The sequence below is a fragment of the Nesoenas mayeri genome (assembly GCF_963082525.1).
Source record: "Nesoenas mayeri genome assembly, chromosome: 1".
NCBI classification, from domain to species: Eukaryota; Metazoa; Chordata; class Aves; order Columbiformes; family Columbidae; genus Nesoenas; species Nesoenas mayeri.
Window position 1 is genome coordinate 87,256,496 of NC_137541.1, and position 15,261 is coordinate 87,271,756.

Consider the following 15,261-nt stretch of genomic DNA (forward strand, 5'->3'; position numbering starts at 1 on the left):
GCCGCGGGCGCCGTGCGGCTCAAGGCAGGGGGTGTCCTTTGCTGGACCCTCAACCCCACATCAATGGGGACCTCCCATGGGACACTCCCATCCCTTGGATGTGCCAGATGGGGCTGGCAGATGGGACAGTGGCAAGATCCCTGTTCTGGAGCCACTGGCTGTCCATGTGTAACACTGGTGCTGTGTGAGCTGCCTTGTTCTTAACCATGGAGCAGCACCGATGCTGAGGCTCAGGGATTGGAAAGGTCTTGGCTCCTGTGGGGAAAACGAAGCTGAATGTGGCTCAGACCTGCGGACTTTCTTCTCCCAGAGCCTGGCCTCCTCTGCCACGTCAGCTTTTTATCAGGACATTCCGGAGCATCTTCTTGCCTGCCCCCAGTCCCACATCCAACCTTGGCATAACCACAGCAGGGGTTCCCCTGTCCTGTCATCTCTTGTAGCATTTGCTTGGGTGGCTGTTGCTCTTGCTTCTCCAGTGATGGGAGGCTGGTGCCTGGCAGGGTCGCAAGATGGGGTGAGCAGCCTGCTGAGAGGAATTGTTTTCTGGCACCATCTGCTGACCAGTGGACCCAAACTGCACAGTCAAGGCAGGTGAAGCTCCGGAGAAAAATGCTCCTAATTAACGTTCCTGAAGGAAGGAAAAAGTAGATGGCAAGTAGAGTTTTTGGATCATCTCTAAGATTAGGTAAGGTAGATAAAATGGGGACTGGGGGATGCAACACTTTGTCTCCGTCGGTTTGGCTTGGTTAGCTAACGCTGCCATGCACTTGAGCTTTGAGCACGGGCACATCCTCACAGCGCAGTGCAGGGGGTCATTGTTTGTGCAAGGTGAGGTCCTCTGCCGGTGCCTGCAAGACGCGTTGAGGCATGTGTTGGCGTTTCAGCGAAGGCTGAGCTAAGAGTGGTGAGGCAAGGCCCTGCAAATGGCAGAAGTCAGCAGCCGAGGAAACCCTCCAGGCCACGGCACAGCTGGGGCTTTGCTGCTGGCTCAGGAAAATTGCAGTTAATCAGACAATGGTCTGCTGTGCCTAGGCTCTGACTCATGAGTGCCTCCTGGGAGCAGCAGGTGTGGGACAACAGCAGAGGGGTGCTTCCCCTGCTCCAGCAGCATGGGGCTGCACAGGACCTGTGCCTTGTTGCCTGCACTGGGACCGGGCCTTCTCCATGCACCTCACCTCCAAGCCTTGCCCAATTGCTTCATTTTTTTTCCCTCTTCCCTATTTTTCTTCCTAAAAGGGCCAAAGTCAGAAGAAATATTTTAATCTGGGCTTTTTCTTTCTAGTGATGATACCTCACATGCAGTAGCTCAGGGATCACTTTATATCCTGGCTGGAGGCTCTTTTGGTTGATGCAAATCCTCTTTCCCATACATTTCTTTACAACACTTTGTTCTTTCTCTGCTATGGAGATCTCTCTGAGTGGCTGGATAAGTCTGGCTTCCCTGTATGTAGTCCATGACATGCATATCTTGGCCTCTCAGTACTGCTTAAGAAATTCACAGGACTGTAGAGCATGTACGCTGAGAAATTTCAAACATGAAGCACAGAAGGACCAATCACCTCTGCCTCAAGCAAAGATGCCCAGAGGAGCAGCTAGTGCTGCCAGATGCCCATGTCCCGGGACATGTGGGTACCCCAGTCCCACATTGCTTGTCAGGACTTCATTTACAGTGAAACCAAGATATCCTCTGCCCACATGTGCAAGATACAGTTCTCTGGTGAACTGTATTTCCAGCAGTAAGGTCCATTCTCCAACCAGTGTGAAAGCCCGTGAGATCTCAAAGGCAGAACACACAACACCAATATTTTGCCTCAGCAGTTTCTTGGCATGGGAAGCACAGCACAGCCCAAGACCTCCAGTGTTAGCTGGACCATCTCCCCTGCATCTCTCCATCCATCAGTGGTGACCCCATATCCTTGAAGCCTAATATGAAGAGATGTGGACCTTCCATTTATCCAAGTCTTCTCTGGGCTACTCTCAGTTCTTTGGGGAGTATCTAGACTGCTTTTCTCCACCATGAGCCCTGCTGGGAACTGTGGTATCTGGGAATTGTTCAGTGCTGTGTTTCTTCTCACTTCCCTAGCCTCAGCCCTTTCCCAAGACACCGGGCTCAGGAAGCAATACCAGAAGAAATTGACTAGAGAAGACCCGGGTCTCAGCTGCTTGATCTTTTGAACACCTACTGGTCTGTATTCATCTCACAGGAAATAATTGTGTATCTTATTTACCTTTAGACCCCAGCCTATTAAAAAAATCTTTGGCCTAAACTTTCTCCAAGTCTTGGTTGCAGGGGCAGCTTGGCCAAGGATGGAAGAGGCCTTTTCCTATTCTTGACCCAGCTGATGAGTTGAAATGATGATGATGATGATGAAATGAACTTTGGAGGAACAGATCAGTTCCCCTTTCCAGCTGACCATGCTTAGCATGGCTGTTGCAGCTGAGCTTGTTGTGGTCCTTGGTGCACTAGAGCATACCTTGACATGTCCTGTCTCACTTGGCGTCCGTGGATTAATAGCAATGTTTATTGCCCAAGTACAGCCCAAGCACAGATGTCTCTTACTGAATGGAGTCTCATGACAGGATGCATCTGGGTAGTCTCTCTGTCAGCAGCCATCTCAGGACTCTTCGGAGGTGGCTGCTCTTTGTTCACCTCCATGAACATCTCTCCAAGACCATCCTTTTAGGATTATGTCTCTCTGGATTGGCAGTGAGGTCTTCCCACTTAACATTTAGGCAGGCCGGTTCAGCTTCCCCACCCTACATAAGTCTGTGTTGGTGGAAACTTACTTGGACAGTCTGAGAACATACTAGTGGTTGCTCTGGCTTCTTACTCCCCAACATTTGGACTGGCACAACTTGTATATCGACAATAGGAGTGGCACAAAACCCCTCCCTTGAGGCAAGAGCTGTCCCCAGGCTGGGACAGATCCTCTTGTCATCATCCCATCTCGATGAGGTGATAAGGGGCACGATCAGCCTTTGAGCTGGGGTGGGAAATGCAGTTCTGCATGCTCCATGTGCTGAGATCAGCCTCTTGGCAAGCGATCAGAACAGGCGGTTGCCAGGCATGTTGCAGAAGTGAGCCCTGGCTCCCTGCTGAATGTGTTTCTGATCTTGTGGCATGCAGAGTGGCCTCCCCTGTCCCTTCTCTAATGAAAACGCCTAGGACTCATTTGAAAGATGAGCCCTCATCTTCAGAGATGTTACTGTATGGCAAGCTAACTCTGAGACCAGGCCCCCTGAGTTTCTTGATGAATACCAGATTTTCCCACACAGAGGACAGAGAGCATCGCTCTCATTGCACCTCACTATGTGGATGTGGGATGTTCTTACTGGCTCTAGAGAGAGTTCCATCAGCATTAAGTAGTCCAGTTCTTCTTCCCTGTGTTAAGCAAGCCTGCTTCCTCCCATCTCTCATTCCTGGATCCCATCTATTTTAGATCATATCTCAGAAGTGAAAGAATCTGATTTGCCACTCCATTCAGTTAAGGTCCTGTATTTTCCACCCAGCACCCTTTTGCTGAAGACACTTAGTTGTCTGTCCCACAGGACTCTGCTTTGTCTGAGTTAGCTTTTTTCCCCTTTCAGGATTCTTTAGGTGGACCTAAATGTGATGCTGACAGCTTTTGCTGGAGCAACTTTTGATTCCCTGATAACCTGATTATCTTGTTTCTTAGCCAAGAAGTAGGAGAGATCAAAGCTGCATTCTTGTTTCTAGATTTGCGCTAGGAGATTGGCTTTCCTAAGCCTCCTACATCTGCCATAAAAGCTTTGATTGTTCTCGAAAGGCTATACTCTTTATATGTTTATGGTTGTTGCTGTCTTGGGTACCGGTGGCACAGAATGTCTCAGAACTTGATGATGATCAAGGATGTCAAATGCTCTGGTTGAGGGTAAAAGAACTTCCTTTTGAGAGGCTATGTCGGAATTAATGCAGAACACAGTGGAGTGCTGTCTCCTTGGACATCTTGCAAGACCCTATGCACCGTGGTAAATGCTGGGAGTGATAGTAAAACAGCGTGGAGAAAGGAGTGGGCTACCGACAGCTTTAGGGAAGTGCAGCCACTGCTGGCAATCTTCTACTGGGTGTATGAGACTGTGTTTTTACATGTGAATTTTCTAAATGCTTAGGCCACTTTGTCTTGGGACAAGAATAAGGAGAGGATGTCGTAGTCCTCTGGCAGAGGGGAGTATAGATTTCGGAGCTGGGAGAGCTGCTGCCTGAGCTGGGAAAGTACTAAGGCAACACTATGGAAAAGGAGCTCAAGTGGCTACTTAAAGTATTGTGACCAAGTCAAACCAGTATCACAACAGACGGGAAGAGGTAGCATTCTCACCTTCCATGGCAGACTGCATCTGGGCAAGGTGCAAGAGAAAACAGAAGTTCTTAGGGAAGGAAGAAATGCGTTTAATTGACATTTTTAATGTTCACAGATACATTGTAGAACTGCTAGCTCACCATATTGGTAAAAGTGGAATAGGCAAGAACAATTGTGAATTGGGGTTGCAAGCTGTGCTAAAAATCACATTCACTCTAGAACTAACAGCAAAACAACATGATCTGACACACAACTTTGTCAAGGCATTGAAGGATCTTTTATATATTCCTGAATCACCAAACAAAACGCAGTGATTTATTTAAGTACCTCTCTGCTTTGTGTGAAAAGGAAAATTATGTTGTCATGGGAGACCTTGGCTGGAGATACTGAAGAATATGCTGTGCCATGTAGAGTTTCTCATCAATTTACAAATGATGGCATGCCCATGTAAGGCAATGATCTTAGATGTCCTTATGACAGATGAAGACTGGGTTAGGATTGATGGTTGCCTAAAGACAAGGGATCAACTGAGAAACAAATCAAGATATTACCCAGGACAAAAATGCCATAACAAAGAACTGCATGGTGTCATGTAGCCTTTTCCTACTACAAAATTGTTTGGGGGAAGTATTAAAAAAGTATGATTAAGTGGGAGACCTTTGGAAATAAGAGAGTTTTCCCAGTTATCCAAAAAGCTGTGATTTAGTAGGCATGAGAAAATAGCTTTCAGTAAACTACTTCCTTGATAAGTGGCCATGTGACAACAGTACTTAGAAATAATAATAAAAAAAAATAATTAAGCCTGACCTTAATTAATTAAAATAAACCTTGTAACAACTGCAGCAACTGTGGGTGCAGGAAAAGGAACAGAGGGACAACAAAATAATTCAGCTGTATAAAAAAAGATCTTCAGCTACTCCTATCACCTCAAGCAAGAAGTAACAATACCTGGATGTCTAAGGACGCTAACAAGTTGATATAGTTATATTTAAAGAAAAATCAATACTAGCAGTAATATAAACCTTTCTTCTTGGCTGAAATTGGAAAAAAAAATGAAAATGAGGGGGAAAAAAATTTAAATACTCACCATATATGTCTGTTCTGCATTTAGAAAGAGCAAAATGTGGTCAGAGGGGAATGATGAAGCACTTTCCAGGCTGTTAGCAAATTAAGGAGGATCCCTGACAGGATCCTCTCAGAATAAACACTTCTACATTTCCAGGCACAGATGACCTAGAGCAGCAGAGAGGAGCACGGGGTGCCGCAGCAGCGAAGAAGCCACCGCACAGAGCCTGAGACTGCATGGGGAGAGGGAGTGAGTGGTGCTGGGAATGAGCACAGCGCTGCAGCTGCGTTCCTGCAAACGGTGTTTTGCAAAGCACTCTGACCCTGAGTGGTGATGAGGAAGTGTTGGCTGCTGAAATCTGTGGTCTGCTGATGTCAATTTTTAAATGCATTGGGGAAAACATTTAAAAAAGGCAGGCAGGTGAACAAATGAGGTCAGTGGTTAGTCTGACAAGCCATGTTCAAAAACCAATGAGAAATCAGTGGAGAAAGGAGGAGAGTAGAAATCATGGAGGAATAGAAAAAAGCTGCACAGATTTATGGAGGGACAAGTAATTGACAGCCAAAACTGATACCATTTTTTGATATGTAGGAATGGTATAGATTCTCAAAAGGAGTAAATATCTCAGTCAAAAATGCCAAGAGAAATTAAAATGTATTTTAAAATAGAGTCAAAGGATAGATTATATTGCCATACATATATAACCAATATTTAAGCTATGTATAGATACGTCTAAGAGCAGGAAATACTAGTGACTCATCATCCTCAGGGCAACTGGAGGTTTGGAAAGACTTAGAGAGCAGAGCTCACAAGCAAACTCATGGAAGTTCCCAGCCAGATGCTGAAGCTGACAGTATCTAAACATCTTTCATGCCCATGTGACATTGGTGTGCTTTGTCCTGCTTTGCATCACAAATTGGAGTAGGTGGAAAAAAGACTCCTAGCCATGATTCCAGGCTGGAGAAAAATGTTCTGAGAGTGAAAAGTATAGTTATTTTTGGTCTTTAAAAGAGGAAGGTGGGTGAGCATTTTTGCCAAGTGTCTAAAGTCACTTCATGATGTGTCTAGATGGCAGTGTAATCAGGCTGAGGAAGGCATACTAGGAGTCTGAAGGAGATTGAGGAGCTGGGGACCACATGAATTCAGTGAGATTTCAATGTCTGCTTAGGGTTCAGCGCCTAAATCAGTACCCACGTTCGTAACTCAAAAGCTGATTACAGAGATTACAAACCACCTATATTTTTTCTGTCCCAGGACTCGAGAGCAAGGCCAACAAAGGTTGCTCTTTTGGTGGGGAGTTGGGGCAACATTACAGGGGGGACTTTGAGACTTGCAATGTCAGAGTTCCCCCCCCACCCCAGTATGTATTACTTTTCACTTAGCAACCTTGAATTTTACCCATAATTTTTAATAACCCAGTCACAAGATCTTTCTGCACCTTTCTACAAGGCTGATTCAGTGTTGTGTGCCTACATCATTTTTCATAATCAACAAAGCAAATTGTTCTGAAGGCATTGAATGGAAATGACCCTGGGGCAGTGTCCTCAGATGCTGGTTACTTGCACCTTCTCTCTCAGTCACCACCAGCCTTGCCACTTGGTTTCAGCATGGAGAGTTGTCCCAGGGCAGTTCAGGTTCTTTGAAGGTTTTTGCCAGTCTGTTTTGTTTTTTTTTTTTTTTTCCCCTAAATCCAGTTGTTTTTCATCACATGGGAGCTGATGTGAGTCATTAATTACTTATAGCACAGCTACCTGTTCACCCATTTTGTGCTGGAGACCGTCTGGCCACTTGGTACTGAGAGTTTGCCTGCCCTTTGTGTCATGGACATCTTCTCAAGTCCTGACACTTCAGTTTGCAATGGTGGCTTTGTCTCATTGCTGCTGAGGAAAAAAATTCTCTTGTCTAGCAATACCCCAAAGCTCCTCTGTCCTTTTTAGTCTCAAGTTTAATTTGCTAGTATTCATAAGTTTTTCTTCTATATTCGAATACAGCTTCAGCTTTTTGAATGCTGCCTTTGCAAATCGTATTCAGTAAAGTATAATCCAGTACTACTCTTCCTTCTAGAAACATTTAATTGAGAATAACTCCCTCAAGAAGAGGACACTTTTATAGCAAGATATAATATATGGAGGTAAGCTAGCTGTCCTGTAGTAAGAAATTACATGCAGCTCAGAAGAGTAAGTAACAATTTATTGGGTTTTGCAGAGTGTATACAGTACAATTGCCCAAAGGTAGGCAGCTTGTTTTCAATGCCTGCTTTCTATGAGTATTTGCATACCCCGAGTTCAAGTCAGGAACCTGCATTTTTTGAATGGCATCTGTTAAAAAGGAGTTTGGAACATTATAGTTTAAGGTGTTTGTCTTATACGACTTTCCAGTATATGCCTTGTGTCATAGTCTTTCCTATCAGAGACCTGTATCTCCTTTTCCTTGCACAGATATTGTTGATGGCTTTGCTCAAGGACTCATTTACTTCAGAAGCAGACAGAGTATATTTTAAATGTCCAAGACTGTTTTTACTGTGCTTATGTAGTCACCATTTTGTTACATTTTGGTGTGATTTTTCAAGCAAGCTTATTTAGTTTCCACATCTGCTCAAGATGTTTTTCACTACACGGTATCTTCCTTAATGCTGAAGTTTTGTGCTGACATCTTGAGAAGAAGGTGGTCTGAGGACAACTAGCCCTTTCTTGGGGGGAATAGTGCACGTTTAGTAGTGTAAGCAAATATCAATGAAGTATAAAATAATTTCTCTAAACATTAGAAGTTGCCATAAAAGGGAATTTTCCTGTAACATCACTACTAAATACCATACAGCAGCATCACTTGAATTTTCTCTGTCTTAAAAAAGAAAACGAGGTGCAGTGTACCACCCCAGAAGTGGTTGGCTTCCCATCAGAGAAGTTGTCCCTTGGGTTGGCTGGAAACCTTTGTGTTGGCACAGCCTTGCAAAGGGGTGCAGCCTCTCAGGTGCATCCCTCTCCCCCAAAGGCCCAATGCAGCCAGCCCTCGTGCCAGGCCAGTTGAGGGAAGCAGAGTTGAGCGCTTGGCAAGGGTCAACATCTTTCTGTATCTTCCCCTTGCAAGGCATTCATAAACCAGGATAGATTCTGGCTTGTCCCAGCTGCTCTTAGGGCCAGTTCATCCCAGCAGAGTAGCATGAGTGGTTTTAGCTCCTTTGCTGAACAAGAGCCTCTTTATGACTGCCTGAATGTCTGCCTTCCCTGACCAAGCATTTCTATCAGTTTTTCTTAAAAATACTTTAAAAGCAAAGCTCCCTCATTAGGGAAAAACTTCTCCAGGGAGAGAAGCAGCTGCCACAGCAAATCTCCCATCTTTATCCCAGTGCCATCCGCAGTCATGCATGTCAAAAAAAAAATTAGGACAGGGTTGCAGTTTTTGGACAGGCTGACCACTGAGCTGGCTTTTCCATATGTCTGGAGAGGCCTTGCTGTGGTGCCATCTGCAGGCACAGTGTCTGGACACAAAATGGGGATTGAGAAGAGCTGTGCTTTTTTGGAAGCCTATGAGAGAGGAAACCAAGCCCTCCAGGGAGTCCAAAGGCTGCACGACTTGTTTGCTGTGTTTGCTCACCCTGTTTCTGTATAAAAGCAACCATGTTTTAAATTTTGTGATTCCTGGCTTGCATCACCTAGATACCATTATCATTTTTTCCAGGAATTTCAAGATTGTAAACCAGTTGAAATAGCATTTTAAAACACAGTGAACCTTTATCTGAGATGTTCTCAGCAATTGTTCATCTGAGATCACTACTCTTCTGCCAGCTAACCCCCCAGGCTGTATGAATTTGCTTGTTCTCACAGCAATTTGATCTCCAGTTACATAGGGCTCTTGTTAAATAACAAGCGCTCTTGAGTTCTTTGCTTTAGGTGAATTTCCAGGCAGCCTTATCTTTCTCAGCAAACAAGGCTTTTTAGAGGAAAAAGGTGACTTGGTGAACTGCTCCTACTTCAAACTCAGTTCAAAAATCTCTTTACATGGAAAAACAGGCATCCCCCACAATGAGGAGTTCCAGTAGCCTCTCTGCACTTCCAGATTATCAAACAAGACACTAGCTGGCTCACACACAAATGTCAGGCAGCAGCAGCGCACAGGACAGCCACTCAAAGCACCCAAGCACAGCAGTCGAGGATAGGATAGGACCACCAACCCAAGATGCTGTAAGCCTGAGGGGCCGCAGGCTGCACCTCTCCCCAGCAGAAACCCAACTCTGCAGGAGGGCTATCACCAGATAGCACCAGCATCAGGCAGCTCCCCTTTAAGCCCAGAGTTGCCAGATCTCCCCTGGGGCCATTTGTGGGATAAGGCAGGTGTTGCTGCTGTCCCAGAGCTAAAAACCTGCTCAGAGTCCCAGCTCCTAGCCAGGCCCAGGTTATTCAACCTGTTTGTCCTTGCAGAGCAGGTTTGAGTCATTGCCCTCTAGCCCAGTAAACATTTAATTTTTACACAGCCCAATCACTGGAAATAAGCAGCTCCAAGAAACTGTGTCCAATGTACCCCAGTCCTTGGAGTTTTAAGTCCTCTAGCTTCAAGTCCTTGCTCCAGATCAGGGTCTGAAGCTCCAACCCTGCCTGCCAGGGAGAGAATGACACACCAGCCCCAAGACAGTAAACTGAGCTGCCAAAAATGGAGGGCTACATGTTTCTGTGCAGTGCATCTTCTCTCTACCCAAGTACTCATGGATTATAGAAGACTTGGTTACTCGCCAGCAGCATTTCAGTTTCCAGAAGGTAACAAGTCCCTGATATAGGGCTGACACTCACCTTGCAGAGATCTGCTGCTCAGGGAGCTTAACTGCAACGGCCCCTCCTTCTGCAGAGGATTAATCCAGAATTAAGACCAGCTACCACCATGCTAACACTGGCCTCCCACACGTCCCTAGGCAGCCATTTCCTCTGGGGCAAGTTGATTCATTCCAAGAGGTAAAAGCAAATGAAAAATCCTCCTTGTAACATTCATGCTAAGGCAGGGGAATGAGAAGAAATAATTAGTTTCTTGTGCCCCTTTGCCAAACCAAATGCAAAAGAAGTCAGCTGCTTGGCACTTCATTCCACCTACATCAGACAAACAAATCCAGAGAGCCACCAGGCAGATGGAGCAGCAGAGCTGCTTTCGATCTCACCATGCAGTAGTCTTTCAAGTGCAGCCCTACACCACACCTTAATTTGGCTCACGGGCAGGAATCTTGCTTCCTGCATCTGGAACAGTCTGCATGCCACAGCTCTGCTCACTGCAGCCCAAAGACAGGCACTCACTGCTCCTGCAAGTCAGGTGTCCAGGGCTGTGCCATGCCTGTGCGTGATGACCCCAGCTGTCCTAATAGCTCCTACAGCATTTCCCATGTCTCTGGCGCCTGTGTTCACAGCCCGTGTCCATGTGCCACTGCTTAGAAGACCTGGCCCGGCAGCTGCAGCCAGGTTGGCAGAGCCCATCTTAAACAGGCACCTACATTTGCTTGTTATCTCCCGCTTTCTCCCATTTCCCACTGACAGATAAGGCATTTCAGATGGTGATCACTTTTATTGATGTAAGGTGGTACACAAACAGATCAGTTTCTATCAGCCTCTCCACCTCCCCCAGGCTCGGGGAGAAGTTGGAGGAGTGGGGGAGACAAGGGAACAGAACTGGCCTCTCACTGCAGGATGCAGAGCTAAGCGGTGGTGAAGAAGGGCAGGGGCTCCAACAAAGGAGAGTCCTGCTTCCCTAGGCAGCAGGGGGGGCTGTGTGCTCGGCTCACTCCTTGGATGCCATGTGGACCATCAAGTCCACAACACGGTTGCTGTATCCATACTCATTATCGTACCTGCAGACAGAAAGAGAAGTGCTGTCAGGACTGACCCATTTCTTGCATCTCCTTCTTCAATTGTTCCTGCTCCTCTGCCCCATCCCACACAACTGAACTAGGCAACTTCCCATCCACTTCCAGTAAAGAAAGCTGTAAGCACCCCATATGCCCTCCAGTAGGGTAAGGACAAGGCTACAGTAACTTCAGATAAAAAGCAATCTTGCTCCACAAAAGACTGTTAAGTGTTGGAGCCACCCTGCTTAGCAGGGGTCTATGTATCACCCCATATGGCCAGCTGACAGTGATGAACAGAATACAAGTCTGTAACTTGTCTGTGTCAGCCTCCCCAACTACCCTCAAGGCAGTGCCTACCAGGAAACCAGCTTGACAAAGTGGTCATTCAGTGCAATGCCAGCACCGGCATCAAAGGTGGAGGAATGGCTGTCACCGTTGAAGTCACATGAGACAACCTGGAACAGAGAGGAAATTGTAATACATATGGTTGATCCAGAAATCAGGATACAAAGCTGCTACCATCAGGAAAAAAAAAAAGGTAAGCAACACTAGCCACAGGCCAAGAGACTATGAGTTACCTACCTGGTCCTCTGTGTATGCCAGGATGCCCTTCAGGGGCCCATCAGCAGCAGCCTTCACTACCCTCTTAATGTCATCATACTTGGCCTAAGCAGAAACAAATTTAAGATGGTCAGATGCCAAGTCACATAAAATGTCTGCCGGGGAAGGGGAGGAGACACATGGGAGCACCATGGCAGGTGCTATTTTCACCAAGATCAAATCTTCTTAGGGAAGAGATAAATACAGAGAGGGCAATTCCAGGTGAAAAGAGTTTAGAGGAAGCAGGGGCAGATCTGGAGGCTGTTGGGTCTTGTTTGTAACACTTACTGGTTTTTCCAGACGGCAGGTCAGGTCCACAACAGAGACATTGGGGGTTGGCACACGGAAAGCCATTCCAGTAAGTTTCCTGTACAAGACATGAGTCAGCACGGAACAGCATCCAGCACCCCTCTGCCAGCCCTCCATTCTGCTGGGAACAGGTCAGAGCTGGCCAGGCACTGGCTACCCTGACACCCAAGAAGGGACACCACTCACCCATTGAGCTCAGGGATGACTTTTCCCACAGCCTTAGCAGCTCCAGTAGATGCTGGAATAATGTTCTGGGCAGCACCTCTGCCATCCCTCCACAGCTTCCCAGAGGGCCCATCCACTGTCTTCTGTGTGGCTGTGATAGCATGGACAGTGGTCTGCAGGAAGAGAGCACTGGCGTAAGAATGTAGCCAATACTCTCCAGAAGAAGCATCCCAAGCACCTTCCCCCCACTCCAAGGGACAAAGGAAATAAAAATGCTTCTCCTCTCACATGGGCCCCTCTTGAGCAGGAAGTTCCAGACCTACCATAAGACCCTCCACGATGCCGAAGTTGTCATGGATGACCTTGGCCAAGGGCGCCAGGCAGTTAGTAGTGCAAGAGGCATTGCTGTGGAAGAGAAAGAGGAAGGCTCATCAGCCAGAGGCATCTACAGAGGTGATATGAGACCCCCACATCTTCCTTTCTTCCTACCTGACAATTTTCAGGGACTTGTCATACTTTTCATGGTTGACACCCATCACAAACATGGGAGCATCAGCTGAGGGGGCAGAGATGATAACACGCTTAGCACCACCCTTCAGGTGAGCCTGGAAAAACAGAAGATTAAATTAACTCAGAATCCATTCAACAGCTCGCTTTTTCAGACAAGCTGTTCTCCCTCACAGCCCCATCTCTTTCCCAGCTTGAGCAACTCTGTACATGATGATGCACCTCACAGACAGGAGCAGTGGTCCCTTCTCCTGTGTGCCACTGTAGCATACTCACCCCAGCCTTCTCCATGGTGGTAAAGACACCAGTGGACTCCACAACATATTCAGCACCAGCATCTGCCCACTTTATGTTGGTGGGATCACGCCTGCAGAAGGACAAAACTGTAAGAGCTGCTCTGTAAGAAGCCTGCTTTCATCCTCCAAAGGGGCAAAGAGATACTTACTCCTGGAAGATGGTGATAGCATTCCCATTAATCACGAGTTTCCCATTCTCGGCCTTGACAGTGCCCCGGAAGTGACCATGAGTAGAGTCATATTTGAACATGTAAACCTAACAATGAGAGGGAGAGAGGAAGATCAGTCACCCCAGTTGCCATCTCTCCAACCCTTGTTCTACCTACACCCAGTCCCAGCTCCCCACCTCCTCAGTGACCTTGTCCAACTGCTGCACTATACTTGGTTCTGCTGAACCTCTCATCCCTGTGCCTCCATCTCATACCTGTTTTTCCTCAGAAGCTACTAGAACAGAGCCAGAGGAGACCTACTTGGAGAGGCCCCAAGGGGGCACTGTAAGGCAACTCACCATGTAGTTCAGATCAATGAAGGGATCGTTGATGGCCACCACTTGGACTTTGCCAGAGAGAATAGCAGCCCGAGTGACCAGGCGGCCGATGCGGCCAAATCTGGGGAGAGACACATGGGTGAGGAGGAGCAACAGAGAACCTGCTAGCCTGGGCAGGTCCTTCTGTCTTCCCCTCTGGAGCATCCACCGCTCCCTGCCCAGGGGGTTGGGAGGGAGCCCAGCAGCCGTGTTCAAAGGCCGAGGTACCTCAGTTAAAGATTAAGAGTGACCCTGCACCGGAAAGGTCAAGCTAAATTTACTGAGGGCCCTGGGGATCTGGTTACTCCTCAGCCCGGCGGGAGAAGGTCACATCCCCCGGGCCACTGCTGACACACGATCCACCCGGTGACCTTTTGGTGGGGGGCCGCAACCCGCCGGAGGGGTGCAGAGACCCCCGAGGAGGGCCAGAGCAAGAGGGGAACAGCAGCGCTTCCGGGGTGAGTCACCCCGAATCTGCAGGGGGAAGTGACTCAGCAGTCCGCCCTGCCCCGGCCCCTCAGCCCGGCATGGGGGCGACCACTGAGAAAGATCTGGGGGCATACAGATCCCCCACCCGCCCGTCCCGCCCTTGAAGCGACCTTGCCCCCCCCCGCGCCTCCCGCTGTGGCAGCCCAGCGCCGGCGCTCACCCGTTGACTCCGACTTTCACCATCTTTGCTTCTTCGGGATGTTCCTGCGGGCACAGACCGCCGGTGAGGCGCCCAGGGCGTGGATGGGCGGGGGGGCGGGTCACCGGCCACCGCCCGCGGCAGCCGCGCCTCGCATCCCCGCCCCACGCACCGTTAACGGCTCGCCCACCGCCGGGGGGAAAGGGGGGGGAGAGGTGGACGCGCTCCGAACCGCCCCCCGCCCGGGGCGATCTTCCCCCCCACCCGCGACGCCTACCCACCCCCGCCCCCTCAAGGCGGTCTGTGTGTGTGTGTGTCTCCCCCTCAACGCCCCATCGCCCCCTCAGTCGCCCCACGCCGCCTCCATCTTACGGCGCTCCGCGTCGCAACGCCTTTGTGCCCGCAGGCCCCGCCGCCACGCGGCGCCGCTCCGCCCGGGGGCTGCCGCCCGCCGCACCCCCTTCCAGCCCGGCCCACCCCCGCGGCGCCAGCCCCGGGTGGGCGATGGTGGGGGCTGCTGTGTGGTGGGGGTCCTCCCCAGCCCCTCTCTCCGCCCCCGCGCGTCTGCTTCCCCCGCCCGTTACCTGCTGCCTCTAAGCCGCCCCGGCGCGCAGTGAGAAGGTGGCGCAGCGGCGCTTCATCGCCCTTTATAGCCGCGCAGGGAAGGTCTGGGGCCCGCCCCGCCGGGCCGGCGCCGAATGGCAGCGCGAGGGCCGGGCCGGGCTACGTGCGCCCGCGCTGCGGGTGCGGCTGCCTCGGTCCCCCCGAGCGACCCCCCCTTCGAACAAAGGCCCCGCGCCGGGTAGGGGAGGTCCGCAAAGGTCCCCGCGGGGCGGGGGGAGCGCTGCACGTTCCCTCCGAGCCACCCCTGGGCGAGGGGGTGAGGGTGATCGTGGTGCTGGTGAAAGATGCTCTGGTCCCGGAGGACGCCGGGTCCTCGCTCTGCGGCTGGGAGGTGTCCCCAGGACAGGGAAGGGCGGCTGGGCCCCTGTTCGGGGAGGCGGGAAAGGCTCCCATTCCGGTG

At 49.4% G+C, this 15,261-nt stretch overlaps 1 protein-coding gene across 1 annotated transcript; it reads right to left on the reverse strand.

The window, feature by feature from the left end:
- Positions 1-10,920: 10,920 nt before the first annotated feature.
- Positions 10,921-14,846, reverse strand: GAPDH (glyceraldehyde-3-phosphate dehydrogenase). The gene is made up of 12 exons (XM_080357268.1): positions 14,822-14,846; positions 14,259-14,302; positions 13,592-13,691; positions 13,233-13,339; positions 13,064-13,154; positions 12,770-12,885; positions 12,604-12,685; positions 12,302-12,453; positions 12,095-12,173; positions 11,789-11,872; positions 11,564-11,661; positions 10,921-11,209 (listed from the first exon to the last, which is right to left on the reverse strand). The coding sequence occupies exons 2-12, from the start codon at positions 14,279-14,281 to the stop codon at positions 11,140-11,142; spliced, it is 1,002 nt and encodes a 333-aa protein (XP_080213394.1). The 5' UTR covers positions 14,282-14,302; positions 14,822-14,846; the 3' UTR covers positions 10,921-11,139.
- Between the last annotated feature and the right edge of the window lie 415 nt (positions 14,847-15,261).